The 23,964-nt window shown below is 53.0% G+C and overlaps 1 protein-coding gene across 1 annotated transcript; it reads left to right on the top strand.

Annotated features, from left to right (window-relative positions):
* The first annotated feature begins 2,296 nt into the window (after nt 1-2,296).
* LOC144609623 (equilibrative nucleoside transporter 2-like) lies at nt 2,297-23,640 on the top strand. Its single transcript, XM_078428120.1, is given in 12 exon segments — nt 2,297-2,358; nt 4,774-4,855; nt 6,186-6,337; nt 8,891-9,030; nt 11,010-11,144; nt 12,865-12,962; nt 13,603-13,681; nt 16,294-16,403; nt 18,170-18,244; nt 18,246-18,276; nt 19,721-19,806; nt 23,440-23,640. Coding segments are annotated over 12 exon segments (1,218 nt in total). The 5' UTR covers nt 2,297-2,329.
* The last annotated feature ends 324 nt before the right edge of the window (nt 23,641-23,964 follow it).

The following is a 23,964-nucleotide window of genomic DNA, read 5'->3' as shown; positions in this document are numbered from 1 at the left end:
TCTCCTCTCCTGTTTGAACTCCATGCGGGTGTGTGGTGTGTAGGGAGACGATGGTGTTCGGCTGACCGGCCTGATGGGCAGACCGGGGAGGTGAGGGTCAAGGGGGGAGAGAGAGGGGGTAGGAGAGGGGGGAGAGAGAGGGGGGAGGGGGAGCGAGCCTGCTCAGAGTCTTCCTTCCCCTCTCCCCTTCCTCTTTCCCCCTCTCTCTCTCTCCCCCCCCTCTTCTCCCTCCTCTCTCTCTCTACCCCCTCTCTCTCCCCCCTTTCTCTCTCCCTCTCTCTCTCCCCCTCTCAACCCCCTTCTCTCCCCCTCTCTCTCTCCCCCCTCTCTCTCTCCCTCCTTCTCCCTCCTCTCTCCCCCTCTCTCTCCCCCCCTCCTCTCTCTCTCTCTTCCCCCCCTCTCTCTCCCCTTCCTGTCTCCCCTCTCTCTTCCCCTTTCACTCCCCCCTTTCTCTCTCTCCTCTCTCTCCCCCTCTCTCTCCCCCTCTCTCTTCCCCTTTCACTCCCCCTTTCTCTCTCTCCTCTCTCTCCCCCTCTCTCTCCCCCTCTCTCTTCCCCTTTCTCTTCCCCTTTCTCTCCCCCTCTCTCTCTCCCTCTCCTCTCCCTCTCTCCCCCTCTCTCTCCCTCTCTCTCTCCCCCCTCTCTCTCCTCTTCCTCTCTCCCCCCTCTCTCTCACCCCCCCTTTCTCTCTCCCCTCCTCCCCAGTGCCTGGTGCGATTCACACAACAAGCGGCTTTGTTTAATTCTCTCCTCCCCTCCCTCTCCTCCCTTGTCCTCCCAGCTGAAAGGTTAGACGGTGTTGTGGTGGGGAGGGGGGTGGGGGGGGGAGAGCTGGGGGTGGGGTGGGTGGGGGGGTTAGTGGGACTGGGAGACGAGACGAGACCCCCCCTGGCCTTGTATCCCCACCCCTCCCCTCCCGACTCATTCTACGTTCATTCTACGTACAGCAGGAAGCATGTGGAGCACGGTGAGATCGAACACATGCGGTAATGGTGGCATCAGATATCCTGTTGCTGTGGTATCCAGTGTAACCGAGAAACATCAACAGACACTCGGTGCAGGAGGAGGAGGCCATTCGGCCCCTCGAGCCTGTACGCACCGCCGTTCAATGCGATCGCGGCTTGACCGTCCACAATCAGTAACCTGCCTTCTCCCCATACCCCCTGATTCCACTAGCCCCTAGAGCTCTATCTAACTCTCTCTTAAATCCATCCAATGAATCGGCCTCCACTGCCTTCTGTGGCAGAGAATTAATTCCACACAGATTCACAACTCTCTGGGTGAAAAGGTTCCTTCTCACCTCAGTTTTAACGGCCTCCCCTTTATTCTTAGACTGTGTGTGGCCCCTGGTTCTGGACTCGCCCAACATTGGGAACATTTTTCCTGCATCTAGCTTGTCCAGTCCCTTTTATAATTTTATACGTCTCTATAAGATCCTCTCTCATCCTTCTGCACTCCAGTGAATACAAGCCCCAGTCTTTCCAATCTTTCCTCGTACGACAGTCCCCGCCATCCCGGGGATTAACCTGGTGAACCTACGCTGCACTGCCTCAATAGCAAGGACTTCCTTCCTCAAATTAGGAGACCAAAACTGTACACAATAGATAGACACATAGAGCTGAAACGTCACCTATCCACGTTCTCCACAGATGCTGCCTGACCCGCTGAGATACTCCACCTCTTTGTGTCTATCTTGGTTAACGTATGATGAGCGTTTGTGGGCACTGGGCCTGCACTCGCTGGAGTTTAGAAGGACGAGGGGGGACCTCATTGAAACGTACAGAAACAGTGAGCGGCCTGGATAGAGTGGATGTGGAGAGGATGTTTTCCACTGGCGGGAGAGTCTAGGACCAGAGGGCACAGCCCTCAGAATTAAAGGGCGTTCCTTTAGGAAGGAGATGAGGAGGAATTTCTTTAGCCAGAGGGCGGTGAATCTGTGGATTCTTTGCCACAGACGGCTGTGGAGGCCCACAAGTCAGTGGGGTATATTTAAGGCCGGGGGATAGATAGATTGTTGATCAGTGCGCAGACACACACACGCAGAGACACACACACACACACATACACACACACACACACACACACACACACACACACACGTGCAGACACACAAACAGACACTCAGATGCACCGGCACACACACACATACACACACACACACACACAGACACACACACACACACACAGCGTCGTAGGTTGGTATTGAGCTGTGGTCTGTGGGGATGTGATGAGGCCTCTGTTCACCTTGCCCCGTCTCTCTCTCTCTCTCTCTCTCCTCTCTCTCTCTCCTCCCCCCTGCAGCTGCTGTACTGATCCCCTGGCCACGGACGATGGATGTGAAGCAGAGCCCTGAAGACAAGTAAAGCGTTACTGGTGTTGCCGACGTGTGGGGAGGGGGGGGGTGTTTGTGTATGTGATGTGTATGTGATGTGTATGTGGGGGGTGTGTGTGCGTGCATACGTGTGTGTGTGGGGTGTGTGTGCGTGCGTGCATACGTGTGTGGGTGTGTGCGTGCGTGTATGCGTGTGCGTGTGTAGCATGTGTGTGTGTGTATGCATGTGTGTGTGTGTATGCATGGTGTGTGTGTGTATGCGTGTGTGTATGCGTGTGTGCGTATGCCCGCGTGTGTGTGGGGTGTGTGTGTATGTGAGAGTGTGTGTGTGGGGTGCGTGTGTGTAGGCGTGCGTGTGTGGGGTGTGTGTATGTGAGAGTGTGTGTGGGGTGCGTGTGTGTAGGCGTGCGTGTGTGGGGGGGTGTGTGTGTATGCGTGTGTGAGTATGTGTATGTGGGGGTGTGTGTTTGTATGTGTGGGGGTGTGTGTGTGATTCGTGACGCTGTGTGGCCTTTGTGTGGGGGAGGGTGGAGGGCGTACAGCACGGAAACAGGCCCTTCGCCTTGCTGGCCATGATGCTCCCCGGTCTACGCCAATCCTGATCTCCATGGTATACACCACCTTCCCCTCCCCTCCCTTCTCTGGCGCTGTTAGCCAGTAACTACCGCTGCGCCCACCCAGCCGCCATTTTGGTTTAGAGATTCCTCTCCACCCCCCTTCCCCGTATCTGAGGAAGGGCGTGCTGGCTCTGGAGAAGGTCCAGAGGAGGTTTTACGAGAACGATCCCAGCAATGAGTGGGTTAACGCACGATGAGCGTTTGTGGGCACTGGGCCTGTACTCGCTGGAGTTTAGAAGGACGAGGGGGGACCTCATTGGAACGTACAGAACAGTGAGCGGCCTGGATAGAGTGGATGTGGAGCGGATGTTTCCACGAGTGGGAGAGTCTAGGACCAGAGGGCACAGCCTCAGAATTAAAGGACGTTCCTTTAGGAAGGAGATGAGGAGGAATTTCTTTAGCCAGAGGGTGGTGAATCTGTGGGATTCTTTGCCACAGACGGCTGTGGAGCCACAAGTCAGTGGGTATATCTAAGGCAGAGATAGATAGATTGTTGATCAGTGCGGGTGTCAGGGGTTATGGGGAGAAGGCAGGAGAATGGGGTTAGGAGGGAGAGATAGACCAGCCGTGATTGAATGGCGGAGTGGACTCGATGGGCCGAATGGCCTGATTCTGCTCCTGTCCGTATCACCATGTCCCCTGGTTCTCGATTCCCCTGTTCAGGTTAAATGCACAGAAAACATTTTAGCCCAAATCTGTTCTCCTTGATCTTGTACACCCCTACGAGATCGCCCCTCGTCCTCCTGCGATCCAAGGAATAGAGTCCCAGCCTGCCCCAACCTCTCCCTGCAGCTCACACCCTCGAAACACAGGCTTGTGGAATCATGAGAGGCAGAGAGTTTAGAGATACGGCGCGGAAACAGGCCCTTCGGCCCACCGAGTCCGTGCCGACCAGCGATCCCGGCACACTAACACTATCCCACACACACACACAAACTTGGAACAACGTACAAATTTTACCGAAGCCAATTAGCCCTACAAACTTGTACGTCATTAATAGACAACAGGTGTAGGAGGAGGCCATTCGGCCCTTCGAGCCAGCACTGCCATTCACCGTGATCATGGCTGATCATTCTCAATCACTACCCCGTTCCTGCCTTCTCCCCATACCCCCTGACTCCGCTATCCTTAAGAGCTCTATCCAGCTCTCTCTTGAATGCATTCAGAGAATTGGCCTCCACTGCCTTCTGAGGCAGAGAATTCCACAGATTCACAACTCTCTGACTGGAAAAGTTTTTCCTCATCTCCGTTCTAAATGGCCTGCCCCTTATTCTTAAACTGGTGTGGCCCCTGGTTCTGGACTCCCCCAACATCGGGAACATGTTTCCTGCCTCTAGCGTGTCCAATCCCTTAATTGTCTTATATGTTTCAATAAGATCCCCTCTCATCCGTCTAAATTCCAGTGTATACAAGCCTAGTCGCTCCAGTCTTTCAACATATGACAGTCCCGCCATCCCGGGAATTAACCTAGTAAACCTACGCTGCACGCCCTCAATAGCAAGAATATCCTTCCTCAAATTTGGAGACCAAAACTGCACACAGTACTCCAGGTGTGGTCTCACTAGGGCCCTGTACAACTGCAGAAGAACCTCTTTGCTCCTATACTCGACTCCTCTTGTCACGAAGGCCAACATTCCATTGGCTTTCTTCACTGCCCGCACGTCTTTGGAGCGTGGGAGGAAACCGGAGCGCCCGGAGAAATCCCGGGCGGGTCACGTACAGGGGGAGAACGTGCAAACTCCGTACAGACGGCGCCCGTGGTCGGGATGGAACCTGGGTCTCTGGCGCCGTGAGGCAGCTAATTGTTCCGTCTGCCGTTGTCTAGGTTCTTTTTCGTACGGATCATTTTTTTCGTCCTCGGATTGGGAACTCTGCTGCCATGGAATTTCTTTATTACCGCTATTCCCGTGAGTAACCGTGGCTGGGAATGGCGGAGGTGGGGGGGAGAGGGAAGGACAAAAAGGAGGGGGGGGGGGGTTGAGGGGGCTGGGCCCGAAATAAGGGTCTCGACCCGAAACGTCACCCATTCCTTTTCTCCAGAGACGCTGCCTGACCCGCTGAGTTGAGCTTGGTTTGGAGATACGACGTGGAAAGAGGCCCTTCGGCCCACCGAGTCCGTGCCGACCAGCGATCCCTGCACACTAACACAATGCTCACTCACACACACACACACACACACTGGGGACAATCTACACAAATCCAAGCCAATTAACCTACAAACCCGCACGTCTTTGGAGTGTGGGAGGAAACTGAAGATAGAAACATAGAAGATTGGTGCAGGAGGAGGCCATTCGGCCCTTCGAGCCTGTACGCACCGCCATTCATTGTGATCACGGCTGATCGTCCACAATCAGTAACCCGTGCCTGCCTTCTCCACATATCCCTTGATTCCACTAGCCCCTAGAGCTCTATCTAACTCGCTTTTAAATTCATCCAGTGAATCGGCCTCCACTGCCCTCTGTGGCAGAGAATTAATTCCACAAATCCACAACTCTCTGGGTGAAATAGTTTCTTCTCACCTCAGTTTTAAATGGCCTCCCCTTTATTCTTAGACTGTGTGTGTGTGTGGCCCCTGGTTCTGGACTCGCCCAACATTGGGAACATTTTTCCTGCATCTAGCTTGTCCAGTCCTTTTATAATTTTATACGTCTCTATAAGATCCCCCCCTCTCATCCTCCTAAACTCCAGTGAATACAAGCCCGGTCTTTTCATTCTTTGGAGTGTGGGAGGAAACCGGAGCGCCCGGAGAAAACCCACGCAGGTCACGGGGAGAACGTACAAACTCCGTACAGACGGCGCCCGTAGTCGGGATGGAACCCGGGTCTCCGGCGCTGTGAGGCAGCAGCACTACCCACTGTGTCAACGTGACCACTTCTTACTCCAGACATTTCGTGTCGTTCTTCAGTAAAGTACTGCCAAGTACTGCAGTACTTCTGTTCAGTAAAGAACTGCCAGACGATGTTTACCAGAATGGTCCCAGACAACGAGTGGGTTGACGTTTGTGCAGGAAGGAACTGCAGATGCTGGTTTAAGCCGAAGATAGGCACAAACGTGCTGGAGTAACTCGGCGGGACGGGCAGCGTCTCTGGAGAGAAGGAACGGGTGACGTTTCGGGTGGGGTCTGAAGAAGGGTCTCGGCCAGAAACGTCTCCCGATCCTTCTCCCCAGGGATGCTGCCTGTCCCGTTGAGCCACTCCGGCGCACTGAAGTCTAGCCTCTGGTTCATTGTCGTTGCAGTATTTCGAGAAGCATCTCACTGCGAACGCCTCAGTGTCTGGGAATGCCACTGGGAATGTCGAGGATCCCTGGCACTTCGCGAATTGGATGACGCTGTTGTCAATGCTACCCCTTCTGCTGTTCACCTGCCTCAACTCGATCCTCTACCCCAGGTAAGGCATCCCCCCCCCCCCCCTCCTCAGAGTCGCTGCCTCACGGCGCCAGAGACCCGGGTTCCATCCCGACCGCGGGCGCCGTCTGTACGGAGTTTGTACGTTCTCCCCGTGACCTGCGTGGGTTTTCTCCGGGCGCTCCGGTTTCCTCCCACACTCCAAAGACGTGCGGGTTTGTAGGTTGACTGGCTTTGGTTAAATTGATAATTGTCCCTAGTGTGTGTGGGATAGTGTTAGTGTTTGGGGCCTTCTTGACCATGGTATGTTGGCATTCATAGCAGCGAATGGTATGTTGGCATTCATAGCAAGAGGATTTGAGTTTAGGAGCAGGGAGGTTCTGCTGCAGTTGTACAGGGCCTTGGTGAGACCGCACCTGGAGTATTGTGTGCAGTTTTGGTCTCCTAACCTGAGGAAAGACGTTCTTGCCTTAGAGGGAGTACAGAGAAGGTTCACCAGATTGATCCCTGGGATGGCGGGACTTACATATGAGGAAAGACTAGATAGACTGGGCTTGTACTCGCTGGAATTTAGAAGACTGAGGGGGGATCTTATAGAAACATATAAAATTCTTAAGGGGTTGGAGAGGCTAGATGCGGGAAGATTGTTCCCGATGTTGGGGGAGTCCAGAACCAGGGGTCACAGCTTAAGGATAAGGGGGAAGTCTTTTAGGACCGAGATGAGAAAACATTTCTTCACACAGAGAGTGGTGAGTCTGTGGAATTCTCTGCCACTGAAGGTAGTTGAGGCCAGTTCATTGGCTATATTTAAGAGGGAGTTAGATGTGGCCCTTTTTGCTAAAGGGATCAGGGGGTATGGAGAGAAGGCAGGTACAGGCTACTGAGCTGAATGATCAGCCATGATCATATTGAATGGCGGTGCAGGCTCGAAGGGCCGAATGGCCTACTCCTGCACCTATTTTCTATGTTTCTATGTTTCTATGACCACTTTAGTTCAGAGATACAGCGCGGAAACAGGCCCTTCGGCCCACCGAGTCCGCGCCGACCAGCGATCCCCGCACACTAACACTATCCTACACACACACACACACTGGGGACAATTTTTTAACATTTATACCTGGCCAATTAACCTACAAACCCGCACGTCTTTGGAGCGTGGGAGGAAACCGAAGATCTCGGAGAAAACCCACGCAGGTCACGGGGAGAACGTACAAACTCCGTACAGACGGACAATAGACAATAATATGTGCAGGAGGAGGCCATTCGGCCCTTCGAGCCAGCACTGACCGCCATTCAATGTGATCATGGCTGACCGTCCACAATCAGTACCCCGTTCCTGCCTTCTCCCCATACCCCCTGACTCCGCTATCATTAAGAGCTCTATCTAGCTCTCTCTTGAAAGCATCCAGAGAATTGGCCTCCACTGCCCTCTGAGGCAGAGAATTCCACAAATTCACAACTCTCTGAGTGAAATTTATTTTCCTCGTCTCCGTTCCAAATGGCCGACCCCTTGTTCTTAAACTGCGTAGCCCCTGGTTCTGGACTCCCCCGACATTGGGAACATGTTTCCTGCCTCTAACGTGTCCAATCCCTTAATAATCTTATACGTTTCGATAAGATCTCCTCTCATCCTTCTAAATTGGCCTCCACTGCCTTCTGTGGCAGAGAATTCCACAGATTCACAACTCTCTGAGTGAAAAAAAAATGTCCTCATCTCCGTTCTAAATGGCCTACCCCTTACTCTTAAACTGTGGCCCCTGGTTCGGGACTCCCCCGACATTGGGAACATGTTTCCTGCCTCTAGCGGGTCCAACCCCTAAATAATCTTATACGTTTCGATAAGATCCCCTCTCATCATCCTATCGACAACAAAAAGTTCTCTATCGTTGATCAACACTTTATTAATTACAAACACACTATTAAAAAACACCAGTCTTTCAATAAGATAGACAATAGACAATAGACAATAGACAATAGGTGCAGGAGTAGGCCATTCAGCCCTTCGAGCCTGTACGCACAGCCATTCAATGCGATCATGGCTGATCACTCTCAATCAGTACCCCGTTCCTGCCTTCTCCCCATACCCCCTCACTCCGCTATCCTGAAGAGCTCTATCCAGCTCTCTCTTGAAAGCATCCAACGAACCGGCCTCCACTGCCTTCTGAGGCAGAGAATTCCACACCTTCACCACTCTCTGACTGAAAAAGTTCTTCCTCATCTCCGTTCTAAATGGCCTACCCCTTATTCTTAAACTGTGGCCCCTTGTTCTGGACTCCCCCAACATTGGGAACATGTTTCCTGCCTCTAATGTGTCCAATCCCCTAATTATCTTATATGTTTCAATAAGATCCCCCCTCATCCTTCTAAATTCCAGTGTATACAAGCCCAATCGCTCCAGTCTTTCAACATACGACAGTCCCGCCATTCCGGGAATTCCGGGAATTAACCAGATCCCCTCTCATCCTTCTAAATTCACCCGTAGACGGGATGGAACCCGGGTCTCTGGCGCCGTGAGGCAGCAGCTCGACCCGCTGCACCACCTACCTTATCCAGCTGTTTTGACGGCCATCTTTTTTTTTTCTTTCTCGCCCCGAAGGATCTCGGAGAAACTGCGGATTGCTGGCAGCCTGTTTGGGATTTTTATCCTGTTTCTGGTGACCGCGGTCATGGTGAAACTGCCGATGCAGCCTCTAAACTTCTTCGTGACCACAATGTCCGTCATTTGGTTCATTAACTGTGAGTATCTATGAGCTTGGGTGCAAGGTGGTCCTACTGCAGTTGTACAGGGCCCTGGCCAAATCACTGGATGGATTTAAGAGAGAGTTAGATAGAGCTCTGGGGGCTGGTGGAATCAAGGGATATGGGGAGAAGGCAGGCTCGGGTTACTGATTGTGGACGATCAGCCATGATCACAATGAATGGCGGTGCTGGCTCGAAGGGCCGAATAGCCTCCTCCTGCACCTATTTTCTATGCTTCTCTGGTGAGACCACACCTGGAGTTTTGGTCTCCTAATTTGAGGAAGGACGTCCTTGCTATTGAGGGAGTGCAGCGTAGGTACACCAGGTTAATCCCCGGGATGGCCGGACTAACGTACGATGAAAGAATGGGTCGACCGGGCTTGTATTCGCTGGAATTTAGAAGGACGAGAGGTGATTTTACAGAAACACATAAAATTCTTAAAGGATTGGACAGGCTGGATGCAGGAAAAATGTTCCCTATGTTGGGGGAGTCCAGAACCAGGGGCCACAGTTTATGAATAAGGGGTCGGTCATTTAGGACTGAGACGAGGAAAAACTTTTTCACCCAGAGAGTTGTGAATCTGTGGGATTCTCTGCCTCAGAAGGCAGTGGAGGCCAATTCATTGGATGTTTTCAAGAGAGTTAGATAGATTTAGCTCTTGGGGCTAACGGAATCAAGGGATGCGGGGAGAAAGCAGGAACGGGGTACTGATTGTGGTTGATCAGCCATGATTATATTGAATGGCGGTGCTGGCTGGAAGGGCCGAATGGCCTCCACCGGCACCTGTTTTCTATGGGGATTTTTTTAGTGGCAGAATTCTCTGCCACAGAAGGCAGTGGAGGCCGATTCACTGGATGTTTTCAGGAGAGAGGGAGTTATATTTAGCTCTTAACTAGACCAAGTGGACCTGTTGGGCCCAAACCTCCATTAGTGCAACACCCTCTCCTCCCCTCTTCCCCCCCCTGTCCCCTCCCCCCACTTCCCTCCCCCTTCCCCTCCCCCCCACTCCATCTCTAGTGACAATAGACAATAGGTGCAGGAGGAGGCCATTCGGCCCTTCGAGCCTGTACGCACCGCCATTCAATGTGATCATGGCTGATCATCCACAATCAGTACCCCGTTTCCTGCCCTCTCCCTATACCCCCTGACTCCGCTATCTTTAAGAGCTCTATCCAGCTCTCTCTTGAATGCATTTCAGAGAATTGGCCTCCGCTGCCTTCTGAGGCAGAGAATTCCACAGATTCACAACTGAAAAAGTTTTTCCTCATCTCCGTTCTAAATGGCCGACCCCTTATTCTTAAACTGTGTGTGGCCCCTGGTTCTGGACTCCCCCAACATTGGGAACATGTTTCCTGCCTCTAACGTGTCCAACCCCTTAATAATCTTATACGTTTCGATAAGATCCCCTCTCGTCCTTCTAAATTCCAATGTATACAAGCCTAGTCTTTCAACATACCTTCACCACTCTCTGACTGAAAAAGTTCTTCCTCATCTCTCCGTTCAACCCCTTAATAATCTTATACGTTTCGAAATGGCCTACCCCTTATTCTTAAACTGTGGCCCCTTGTTCTGGACTCCCCCAACATTGGGAACATGTTCCCTGCCTCAACCCCTTAATAATCTTATACGTTTCGATAAGATCTCCTCTCATCCTTCTAAATTCCAGTGTATACAAGCCTAGTCGCTCCAGTCTTTCAACATATGATAGTCCCGCCATTCCGGGAATTAACCTAGTAAACCTACGCTGCACGCCCTCAATAGCAAGAATATCCTTCCTCAAATTTGGAGACCAAAACTGCACACAGTACTCCAGGTGCGGTCTCACCAGGGCCCTGTACAACTGCAGAAGGACCTCTTTGCTCCTATACTCAACTCCTCTTGTTATGAAGGCCAACATTCCATTGGTTTTCTTCACTGCCCGCTGTACCTGCATGCTTCCTTTCAGTGACTGACGTGTCTCCTCTTTCCTCCCCAGCGTTTGGAGCGGTCCTGCAGGGAAGTCTGTTCGGATTAATCGGGCTGCTGCCATCGAAATACAGCTGTGTCTTCATGAGTGGACAGGGGGTGGCCGGGACCTTTGCTGCCATGGCCTCCATTTTCGCCAAGATATGTACGTTGATATTCCCTCTCCATCTCCTTCCCCTGCACCAGGGATAAAGGCCCTTCCCCTTCTTGGAACGCGGAGGCTGGCGAGACTGGAGGAGAGGCGAATCTACCTCAAGAGAGAGAGAGATAGATTTAGCTCTTAGGGGCTAACGGAATCAAGGATAAGCAGGAGCGATTGGGCTTGCACACGCTGGGATTTAGAAGGATGGGAGGGGATCTTATCGAAACCATATAAGATTATTAAGGGATTGGACACGTTGAGGGCAGGAAACATGTTCCCGATGTTGGGGGGAGTCCAGAACCAGGGGCCACACACAGTTTAAGAATAAGGGGTCGGCCATTTAGAACGGAGATAAGGAAAAACCTTTTTCAGTCAGAGAGTTGTGAATCTGGATTCACTGCCTCAGAAGGCATTGGAGGCCAATTCTCTGGATGCTTTCAAGAGAGAGCTGGATAGAGCTCTTAAAGATAGCGGAGTCAGGGGGTATGGGGAGAAGGCAGGAACGGGGTACTGATTGTGGACGATCAGCCATGATCACATTGAATGGCGGTGCTGGCTCGAAGGGCCGAATGGCCTTCTCCTGTGTCTATTGTCTATTGAATGGGTTACTGATTGTGGATGACCAGCCACGATCACATTGAATGGCGGTGCTGGCTCGAAGGGCCGAATGGCCTCCTCCTGCACCTATTTTTAAAATGTTTCTTGAGCTGCTGCCTCACGGCTCCAGAGACTCGGATTCGATTCCTGACCTTTTTAGTGCTGTGTGTGTGTGTGAGAATGTGTGTGTGTGTGAGTGCGTGTGAGTGTGTGTATGTGTGTGCGTGCGTGTGTGGAGTTTGCACGTTCTCGCTGTGACGGCGTGGGTTTCATGAGTTCTACTGAGAGCAAAATCAGGCCATTCGGCCCATCGAGTCGACTGCCATTCAATCACGGCTGGTCTATCTCTCCCTCCCAACCCCATTCTCCTGCCTTCTCCCCATAACCCCTTGACACCCGCACTGATCAACAATCTATCTATCTCTGCTTTAAAAATATCCACTGACTTGTGGCCTCCACAGCCGTCTGTGGCAAAGAATCCCACAGATTCACCACCCTCTGGCTGAAGAAATTCCTCCTCATCTCCTTCCTAAAGGAACGTTCTTTAATCCTGAGGCTGTGCCCTCTGGTCCTAGACTCTCCCACTAGTGGAAACATCCTCTCCACATCCACTCTATCCAGGCCGCTCACTTTGAGGTATATGGGCCAAACGCGGGCAGGTGGGACTAGTGTAGATGGGGCATGTTGGTCGGTGTGGGCAGGTGGGACTAGTGTAGATGAGGCATGTTGGTCGGTGTGGGCAAAGGTGGGACTAGTGTAGATGGGCATGTTGGTCGGTGTGGGCAAAGGTGGGACTAGTGTGGATGGGGCATGTTGGTCGGTGTGGGCAAAGGTGGGACTAGTGTAGATGGGGCATGTTGGTCGGTGTGGGCAAAGGTGGGACTAGTGTAGATGGGGCATGTTGGTCGGTGTGGGCAGGTGGGACTAGTGTAGATGGGGCATGTTGGTCGGTGTGGGCAAAGGTGGGACTAGTGTAGACGGGGCATGTTGGTCGGTGTGTGGGCAGGTGGGACTAGTGTAGATGGGGCATGTTGGTCGGTGTGGGCGGGTGGGACTAGTGTAGAAGGGGCATGTTGACTCGATGACTCCAAGGCACTATACAAATGCATGTTGTTGTTCTGTACAGGTGGGTCAGATGAGGACCTGATGGCCCTGGGGTATTTTATCACCCCTTGTCTGGTGGTCTTGCTGACTATGGTGTTATATTACATCCTCCCTCAACTGGTGAGTTGAACCATCCCGAAGAAGGGTCTCGACCCGAAACGTCGCCCATTCCTTCTCTCCAGAGATGTTCCCGCCGAGACCCTCCAGCGTTTTGTGCGTCTACCTTCTTCCTCTGCTGCTCTCTCTCAGAACGTTCCACCGAGCCCATGTCCACCGTCGATCACCCCTTTCCCACTGGTCCGTACGTGATAGGAGCTGGATTAGGCCGTTCGGCCTACTCCGCCATTCCATCATGGCCGATCTATCTCTCCCTCCTAACCCCATTCTCCTCCCTTCTCCCCTTAACCCCTGACACCCGCACCAATCAAGAATCTGTCTATCTCTGCCTTAGAAACATCCACTGACTTGTGGCCTCCACAGCCGTCTGTGGCAAAGAATCCCACAGATTCACCACCCTCTGGCTAAAGAAATTCCTCCTCATCTCCTTCCGAAAAGGAACGTCCTTTAATTCTGAGGCTGTGCCCTCTGGTCCTAGACTCTCCCACTAGTGGAAACATCCTCTCCACGTCCTCTCTATCCAGGCCGCTCACTATTCTGTAAAGTTGGAGTAAAGTTTTTTGTTATATATTTTTTTACTTGACGTTGAATGACAAATCTTTCCCCCAAAAAATCTCGCCCTTGTTCCCTGTTTGTGCTGCAGGACTTTGCAAAGTATCACTTCAGTAAGGGTCGGCAGCCGCGCGCTGAGACGGAATGTAACGCGGAGTTACTTGGTCACAGTGAGTGTCGTTTTTTCTCTCGCTCCCTGCCCCCTCTCCCCTGCCCTCCTCCCTCAAAGCGTCTCATCGCCACGCATCGCGGCACGGTTTTGGGATCACCTCCGTACGAGACCCGCGACAAACCGCAGCGAATTGTGGACGCAGGCCCAGACCGTCACGCATGTACGCACAAACAAACCGACCTCCCTTCCCACCGCCTCCATCTACACCTCACGCTGCCTCGGCAAGGCCAGCAGCCCAGACCGTCACATAGAAACATAGAAACATAGAAAATAGGTGCAGGAGTAGGCCATTCGGCCCTTCGAGCCTGTACGCACCGCCATTCAATATGATCATGGCTGATCATCCGACTCAGTATCCCGTACCTGCCTTCTCTCCATACCCCCTGATCCCTTTAGCCACAAGGGCCACATCTAACTCCCTCTTAAATATAGCCGATGAACTGGCCTCAACTACCTTCTGTGGCAGAGAATTCCACAGATTCACAACTCTCTGTGTGAAAAAAAACTTTCTCATCTCGGTCCTAAAAGACTTCCCCCTTATCCTTAAACTGTGTGACCCCTTGTTCTGGACTTCCCCAACATCGGGAACAATCTTCCCGCATCTAGCCTGTCCAACCCCTTAAGAATTTTGTAAGTTTCTATAAGATCCCCCCTCAATCTTCTAAATTCCAGTGAGTACAAGCCGAGTCTATCCAGTCTTTCTTCATATGAAAGTCCTGCCATCCCAGGGATCAATCTGGTGAACCTTCTCTGTACTCCCTCTATGGCAAGAATGTCTTTCCTCAGATTAGGAGACCAAAACTGTACGCAATACTCCAGGTGCAGTCTCACCAATGCCCTGTACAACTGTAGCAGATCCTCCCTGCTCCTATACTCAAATCCCATCGCTATGAATGCCAACATACCATTCGCTTTCTTCACCGTCACGCACGCACAAACAAACCAACCTCCCTTCTACCGCCTCCATCTACACCTCACGCTGCCTCGGCAAGGCCAGCAGCATCATCAAGGACCAGTCTCACCCCCCGGCCACCCCCTCTCCTCCCCTCTCCCATCGGGGCAAGAGGTACAGAAGTGTGGAGACGCAGACCTCCAGATTCAGGGGCAGTTTCTTCTCGGCTGTTATCAGGCAACTGAACCGTCCTCTCACCAACTAGAGAGCGGTCCTGACCTCCCGTCTCCCTCACTGGAGACCCTCGGACTATCCTTGATCGGACTTTACCTCGCACTAAACGTTATTCCCTTTATCCTGTATCTGTTCACTGTGGACGGCTCGATTGTAATCGTGTGCTGTCTTTCCGCTGACCGGTTAGCGCGCAACACGAAAGCTTTTCACTGTACCTCGGTACACGTGACAATGGACCAAACTGGAACTCCTATCCTTGCTCCTGGCAACGTGAGATTGATTGAAAAGCATGGCCCTTCGGCCCATCGAGCCCACGACTATTTTAACACCCGTTCACACCTGCTCGACGTCCTCCCACTTTCCCATCCACTCCCTGCGCTCTAGGGAACAATTTACAGAGGCACGGTGGCGCAGCGGGTAGAGCTGCTGCCTCACGGCGCCAGAGACCCGGGTTCGATCCCAGCCACGGGCGCTGTCTGTACGGAGTTTGCACGTTCTCCCCGTGACCTGCGTGGGTTTTCTCCGGGCGCTCCGGTTTTCCTCCCACACTCCACAAAGACGTGCTGGTTTGTCGGCTAATTGGCTTCGGTATCAATTGAAATTGTCCCTAGTGTGTGTGGGATAGTGTTAGTGTGCGGGGATCGCTGGTCGGCGCGGACTCGGTGGGCCGAAGGGCCTGTTTCCGCACTGTATCTCTGAACTAAACTTAAGTTACACGGGTGTGAAGGGTTTGGGGGGGGAAGATGGGCCAAACGCGGGCAGGTGGGTCTAGTGTAGCTGGGACATGTTGGCCGGTGTGGGCAAGTTGGGCCGAGGGGCCTGTTTCCACGCTGTGTTTCCACGCTAAGGGCCTTGGTGAGACCGCACCTGGAGTATTGTGTACAGTTTTGGTCTCCTAATCTGAGGAAAGACATTCTTGCCATAGAGGGAGTACAGAGAAGGTTCACCAGATTGATCCCTGGGATGGCAGGGACTTTCATATGAAGAAAGACTGGATAGACTCGGCTTGTACTCGCTGGAATTTAGAAGACTGAGGGGGGATCTTATAGAAACTTACAAAATTCTTAAGGGGTTGGACAGGCTAGATGCGGGAAGATTGTTCCCGATGTTGGGGAAGTCCAGAAACTAGGGGTCACAGCTTAAGGATAAGGGGGAAGTCTTTTAGGACCGAGATGAGAAAACATTTCTTCACACAGAGAGTGGTGAGTCTGTGGAATTCTCTGCCACAGAAGGTAGTTGAGGCCAGTTCATTGGCTATATTTAAGAGGGAGTTAGATGTGGCCCTTGTGGCTAAAGGGGATCAGGGGGTATGGAGAGAAGGCAGGTACGGGATACTGAGCTGGATGATCAGCGATGATCATATTGAATGGTGGGTGCGTACAGGCTCGAAGGGCCGAATGGCCTCCTCCTGCACCTATTTTCTATGTTTCTATGCTACGTCTCTGCTGTGTTTTGACGGCTCCTTCCCCATTTCATTTGCACAGAGGAGCAGATGAATGGAAGAGAGGAGAAAGGAGGCATTGCCCTGGAGAGTTTGGAGTTTAGCAAAGACGGAGCAAACAAGAGCTCGGACGTTGTCAAAGTATTCAGCAAGGTGGAGGACTTTCACTCCAACATGGCGCAGCCGGTAGAACTGCTGCCTCACGGCGCCAGAGACCCGGGTTCCATCCCAGCCACGGGCGCCGTCTGTACGGAGTTTGTACGTTCTCCCCGTGACCTGCGTGGGTTTTTCTCCGAGATCTTCGGTTTCCTCCCACACTCCAAAGACGTGCAGGTATGTAGGTTAATTGGCTTGGTGTGTGTGTGTGTGTAAATTGTCCCTAGTGTGTGTAGGATAGTGCCAATGCTAATTAGATAGAGCTCTTAGGGATAGCGGAGTCAGGGGGTATTGGGAGAAGGCATGAAACGGGGGTACTGATTGAGAACGATCAGCCATGATCACATTGAATGGCGGTGGTGGCTCGAAGGGCCGAATGGCCTCCTCCTGCGTCTATTGTCTAATGTGCGGGGATCGCTGGTCGGCGCGGACCCGGTGGGCCGAAGGGCCTGTTTCCTCGCTGTATCACTGTAAACTGTAAAGCTGTACAAGATACTGAGAGGAATAGATCGGGTAAATCTTTTACCCAGAGCAGGGGATGTATGAGCCAGAGGGCATAATTTTAAGGTGAGGGGGGAAATATTCAATAGAAAACTGAGAGGGAACTTTTCACACAGAGGGTGGTGGGTGTACGGAACGAACTGCCGGAGGAGGTAGTTGAGGCTGGGACTATCCCAACGTTTACGAAACTGTTAAGACGGGTACATGGATAGGACGGGTTTGGAGGATATGGGCCAAACGCGGGCAGGTGGGACTAGTGTAGATGGGGCATGTTGGTCGGTGTGGGCAGGTGGGACTAGTGTAGATGGGGCATGTTGGTCGGTGTGGGCAGGTGGGGACTAGTGTAGATGGGGCATGTTGGTCGGTGTGGGCAGGTGGGACTAGTGTAGATGGGGCATGGTGGTCGGTGTGGGCAGGTGGGACTAGTGTAGATGGGGCATGTTGGTCGGTGTGGGCAGGTGGGACTAGTGTAGATGGGGCATGTTGGTCGGTGTGGGCAGGTGGGACTAGTGTAGATGGGGCATGTTGGTCGGTGTGGGACTGGTGTCGATGGGGCATGTTGGTCGGTGTGGGCAGGTGGGGACTAGTGTAGATGGGGCATGTTGGTCGGTGTGTGGGCAGGTGGGACTAGTGTAGATGGGGCATGTTGGTCGGTGTGGGCAGGTGGGACTAGTGTAGATGGGGCATGTTGGTCGGTGTGGGGTGGCAGTGGGACTAGTGTAGATTGGGCATGTTGGGCCGAAGGGCCTGTTTCCACACTGTATCACTAAGGTCTAAAAGACCCTGTCATAAGTAATAGGAGCAGAATTAGGCCATTTGGCCCATCTAATCTACTCCGCCATTCAATCGTGGCTGGTCTATCTCTCCCTCCTAACCCCATTCTCCTGCCTTCTCCCCATAACCCCTGACACCCGCACTGATCAACAATCTATCTATCTCTGCCTTAGATATACCCACTGACTTGTGGCCTCCACAGCCGTCTGTGGCAACGAATCCCACAGATTCACCACCCTCTGACTAAAGAAATTCCTCCTCATCTCCTTCCTAAAAGGAACGTCCTTTAATTCTGAGGCTGTGCCCTCTGGTCCTAGACTCTCCCACTGGTGGAAACATCCTCTCCACATCCACTCTATCCAGGCCGCTCACTGTTCTGTACGTTTCAATGAGGTCCCCCCTCGTCCTTCTAAACTCCAGCGAGTACAGGCCCAGTGCCCACAAACGCTCATCGTGCGTTAACCCCACTGTTTCTCTTCTCGTTCTAGATCTGGATCATGGCCATTGCGGTCTGCGTGGTGTTCACTGTCACCCTCTCCGTCTTCCCGGCTATCACTGCCAAGGGTGGCCTCCCACACTACGGAGGGGACGTGGAGTGAGTACGAGGGGTGTGGGGGGCAGAATTCTCAGCAGTTTCTCCGGCAAACTAGAGCTGCTGCCTCACAGCGCCCGGAGACCCGGGTTCCATCCCGACCACGGGCGCTGCCCGTACGGAGTTTGTACGTACGTTCTCCCCGTGACCTGCGCGCCCTTTCTCCGAGACCTCCCACCAAAGACGTACGGGTTTGTGGGTCTAGTTCCAGAGATACAGCGCGGAAACAGGCCCTTCGGCCCACCGGGCCCGCGCCGCCCAGCGATCCCCGCACGCTAACACTATCCTACACACACACACACTAGGGACAATTCTCACATTTGCCCAGCCAATTACCGCTACAAACCCGCACGTCTTTGGAGCGTGGGAGGAAACCGAAGAAGATCTCGGAGAAAACCCACGCAGGTCACGAGGGAGAACGTACAAACTCCGTACAGACGGCGCCCGTGGTCAGGATCGAACCTCCGGTGCTGCGTTCGCTGTAAGGCGGCAACTCTACCGCTGCGCCACCGTGCCGCCCAGTGTGTGTGTGTGTCAGTGTGCGGGGATCGCTGGTCGGCGCGGACCCGGTGGGCCGAAGGGCCTGTTTCCGCGCTGTATCTCTAAGCTAAACTGAATCCGTACAGCAGTCAGCAAATGTGGGATTCACTGGGATTAACTCTGGGATCGGGGAACTGGGAAGATGAGTTTACATTTCGGATCGCACGTCCTGTGGAATGGGTTACTGGATGGGGTCTTGTACAGGACCTGAACTACAGATCCTTGCTATTGAGGCAGTGCAGCGTAGGTTCTACCAGGTTAATCCCCGGGATGGCGGGACCGACGTACGATGAAAGAACGGGTCGACTGGGCCTTGTATACACTGGAATTTAGAAGGATGAGAGGGGATCTTATAGAAAACATATAACATTCTTAAAGGATTGGTGTGGCTCGAAGGGCCGAATGGCCTCCCTCCTGCACCTATTTTCTGTTTCCTATGACAGGCTAGATGCAGGAAAATTGTTCCCGATGTTGGGGGAGTCCAGAACCAGGGGCCACACAGTTTGAGAATAAGGGGTAGGCCATTTAGAACTGAGATGAGGAAAAACTTTTTCAGTCAGAGTGTTGTGAATCTGTGGAATTCTCTGCCTCAGAAGGCAGTGGAGGCCAATTCTCTGAATGCATTCAAGAGAGAGCTGGATAGAGCTCTTAAGGATAGCGGAGTCAGGGGGCATGGGGAGAAGGCACATTCACAAATCTCTGGGTGGAAAAAAGTTCCTTCTCACCTCAGTTTTAAGTGGCATTTGGACAGGTACATGGATTGGGCGGGTTTGGAGGGATGTGGGCCAAACGCAGGCCGGTGGGACTAGTGTGGGTGGGACATGTTGGCCGGCGGAGGGGCTAGGTTGGGCCGAAGGGCCTGTTTCCAGGCTGTGTGACTCCAGGATTCCTTTCTTTGCCCCTGCAGAAGAATACTTCACTCCAGTGGCTTGTTTTCTGCTGTTCAACGTCATGGATTGGTTTGGGCGTAGTTTCACTGCTATCTGCATGAGGGTGAGTGTTTACAACTCTCCCTCCCTCCCTCCCTCTCTCCCTCCCCCCCCTTCTCTCCCTCTCCCCTCTTCTCTCTTCCCCACCCTCCCCTCTTCTTTCCATCCCTCTCCCCTTCTCTCCCTCCCCCCTTTTCTCCCTCTCTCCCCTTTTCTCACTATCTCACCTTCCCCTCTTTCCCTCCCCTTCGCTCTCTCCCCCCCTCTCTCCCTCCTCCCTCTCCCCCCCTCTCTGCCTCCTACCTCTCTCCTCCCACTTCTTCCCCTCTCCCTCCTCTCTCCCTCTCTCCCTCCCCCCTCTCTCCCTCCTCCCTCTCTCCCCCCTTCTCTCCCTCTCTCTCCCCCTCTCTCCCTCTCTCCCCCTTCTCTCCCTCTCCCCTCTCTCCCTCCTCACCTCTCTCTCCCCCCCTCCCCTCCCCCTTCTCTCCCTCTCTCTCCCATCCCCCACTCTCCCCTCCTCCCTCTCTCCCCCCTTCTCTCCCTCTCTCCCTCCTCCCTCTCTTCCCTCCCCCTCTCTCCCCTTCTCTCTCCCTCCCCCCCCCTCTCCCCTCCTGACTAAAGAAATTCCTCCTCATCTCCTTCCTAAAGGAACGTCCTTTAATTCTGAGGCTGTGCCCTCTGGTCCTAGACTCTCCCACCAGTGGAAACGTCCTCTCCACATCCACTCTATCCAGGCCGCTCACTGTTCTGTACGTTTCAATGAGGTCCCCCCTCGTCCTTCTAAACTCCAGCGAGTACAGGCCCAGTGCCCACAAACGCTCATCGTACGTTAAACCCACTCATTCCTGGGATCGTTCTCGTAAACCTCCTCTGGACCCTCTCCAGTGCCAGCACATCCTTCCTCAAATACAGGCCCAAAACTGCTCACAATTACTCCAAATGTGGCCCGACCAGCGCCTTGTAGAGCCCCCAGCATTACATCCCTGTTTTTGTGTGCAAGCCCCCTCCAAATAAATGCTAGCATCAGTACCCCGTTCCTGCCTTCTCCCCATACCCCCTGACTCCACTATCGTTAAGAGCTCTATCCAGCTCTCTCTTGAATGCATTCAGAGAATTGGCCTCCACTGCCTTCTGAGGCAGAGAATTCCACAGATTCACAACTCTCTGACTGAAAAAGTTTTTCCTCATCTCCGTTCTAAATGGCCAACCCCTTATTCTTAAACTGTGGCCCCTGGTTCTGGACTCCCCCAACATTGGAACGTGTTTCCTGCCTCTAACGTGTCCAACCCCTTAATAATAGAAACAATAGAAAATAGGTGCAGGAGTAGGCCATTCGGCCCTTCGAGCCTGTACGCACCGCCATTCAATATGATCATGGCTGATCATCCAACTCAATATCCCGTGACTGCCTTCTCTCCATACCCCCCTGATCCCTTTAGCCACAAGGGCCACATCTAACTCCCCTCTTAAATATAGCCAATGAACTGGCCTCAACTACCTTCTGTGGCAGAGAATTCCACAGATTCACCATTCTCTGTGTGAAAAAAAACTTTCTCATCTCGGTCCTAAAAGACTTCCCCCTTATCCTTAAACTGTGTGACCCCTTGTTCTGGACTTCCCCAACATCGGGAACAATCTTCCTGCATCTAGCCTGTCCAACCCCTTAAGAATTTTGTAAGTTTCGATAAGATCCCCCTCAGTCTTCTAAATTCCAGCGAGTACAAGCCGAGTCTATCCAGTCTTTCTTAATATGAAAGTCCTGCATCCCCAGGGATCAATCTGGTGAACCTTCTCTGTACTCCCTCTATGGCAAGAATGTCTTTCCTCAGATTAGGAGACCAAAACTGCACGCAATGATCTTATACGTTTCAATAAGATCCCCTCTCATCCTTCTAAATTCCAGCGTGTACAAGCCCAGTCGCTCCGGTCTTTCAACGTACGGCAGTCCCCGCCATCCCGGGGATTAACCTGGTGAACCTACGCTGCACTGCCTAGTCCCTTTGCAAGTCCGATTTCTGGATTTTGTCTCCCTGTTTAGTAAACAGTCTATGTGACTTCCAAATGCCTAGACTGTAAACCAGGTTGGATCTTGCTCGACCAGTTCCACTGGAGCCACATCCTGTATCATGACAACCGCAACAGTACACAATATCCTGGACAATGAGTTTTAATTTTCCAGTAACACTCTGTGTACCTGTTCATTCATGAGGCGTGAACAGATACTCCCAAATCCTACTGGCACCAAAAAAACTTTTTTTATGTCGGGAAAGAAATGCTGGTTAAAATCGAAAGTAGACTGACACAAAATTCTGGAGTAACTCAGCGGGTCAGGCAGCGTCTCTGGAGAGAAGGAATGGGTGACGTTTCAATAGACAACAGGTGCAGGAGGAGGCCATTCGGCCCTTCGATCCAGCACCGCCCTTCAATGTGATCATGGCTGATCATTCTCAATCAGTACCCCGTTCCTGCCCTCTCCCCCGTGCCCCCTGACTCCGCTATCCTTAAGAGCTCTATCCAGCTCTCTCTTGAATGCATTCAGAGACTTGGCCTCCACTGCCCTCTGTGGCAGAGAATGCCACAGATTCTCTGGGTGAAAAAGTTCTTTCTCACCTCAGTTTTAAGTGGCCTCCAAATCTGTGGGATTCTCTGCCGCAGAGGGCAGCGGAGGCCGATTCACTGGATGTTTTCAAGGGAGAGTTAGATTTAGCTCTTCGGGCTAACGGAATCAAGGGATATGGGGGGAAAAAGCAGGCACCGGGGTACTGATTGAGAATGATCAGCCGTGATCGTATTGAATGGCGGTGCTGGCTCGAAGGGCCGAATGGCCTCCTGCACCTATTTTCTACATTGAAATGAACCTTAAAATGGAGGGTGGTTTCGGGGGGGATTGAGAGGTGGGTGGGGGTGGGGTGGGACTTGGTGGGGGGGGGGGGGGGGAGGAGGGGGGAGGAGTTGTGGAGGGTTCTGGGATAGGATTTGGCCAACTGTCCCGTATTAGCCGGGACGTCCCGTATTTTGGGCTGAATCCCCCGTATTAGTATGGGTTGCCAACTTCCTCGCTCCCGAATAAGGGACAAAGGGTGACGTCACCGCCCCGCGCCCACACACACAGACAGAGACACACACACCCACACACAGAGACAGAGACACACACACAACCGACAGACACGCACACACACGCACGCGCACACACACAGAGACAGAGACACACACACACCCACACACACCACACACCCACACACACACACACACACCCACACACACACACACACACCCACACACACACACACACCGACAGACATGCACACACACACACACACAGAAACACACACACAGACACGCACACACACAGACACGGACACACACACACAGACAGAGACACACACCCACACACAGAGACAGAGACACACACGCACCGACAGACAGAGACACACACGCGCACACACACACAGACACGGACACACACACACTCCGACAGACACGCGCACACACACACAGACATACACAGACACACACACACCACACAGAGGCCATTGGTGGAGCGGGAGCACGTGGGCGCTGGCTGGGTGAGGTCCCGTGGGGGAGCGGGGCGGTGACGTCACCATTTGCCGCCCGTATTTCGGGAGCGAGGAAGTTGGCCACCGTGGTTCTCTGGGCCTGCTAACCCGTTGTTGTCGTCGTTGTCGTTGTCTCTCAGCCGCGGCGGCGAGGCCTGGTCCTGCTGCTGGCCATCGCCCGCCTGGCGTTTATCCCGCTGTTCGTGTTGTGCAACGTGCAGGGGAGGCTCTACCAGACCACGCTGTTCCCCCACGACGCCTGGTACCTGGGCTTCATGGTGGCCTTCGCCTTCTCCAACGGATACCTGGTCACCCTGTGCATGTGCTACGCCCCCATGTGAGTGACCACACACACCCCCCCCCCCCACACACACACACACACACACTGACCCTCTGTGTGAGTCTGTCTGTCTGTCTCCCCCCTGGCTGTGTGTGACGTTTACCACGTTCCTCCCTGAGACTGTGTGTGTGGGTCTGTCTCTGTGTGCGTCTGTCCCTGTGTGTGTGTGTGTCTGTGCGTGTGAGTGTGTGCGTGTGTGTGTGTGTCTGTCTGTGTGTGTGTATGTCTCTGTGCATGTCTGTGTGTGTGTGTGCGTGTGTATGTCTCTGTGTGTGTGTGTGTGAATGTCTGTGCATGTCTGTGTGTGTGTGTGCGTGTGTATGTC

Source organism: Rhinoraja longicauda, chromosome 34 (genome assembly GCF_053455715.1).
Source record: "Rhinoraja longicauda isolate Sanriku21f chromosome 34, sRhiLon1.1, whole genome shotgun sequence".
NCBI classification, from domain to species: domain Eukaryota; kingdom Metazoa; phylum Chordata; class Chondrichthyes; order Rajiformes; family Arhynchobatidae; genus Rhinoraja; species Rhinoraja longicauda.
This window is presented reverse-complemented; position numbering and strand designations above follow the sequence as displayed.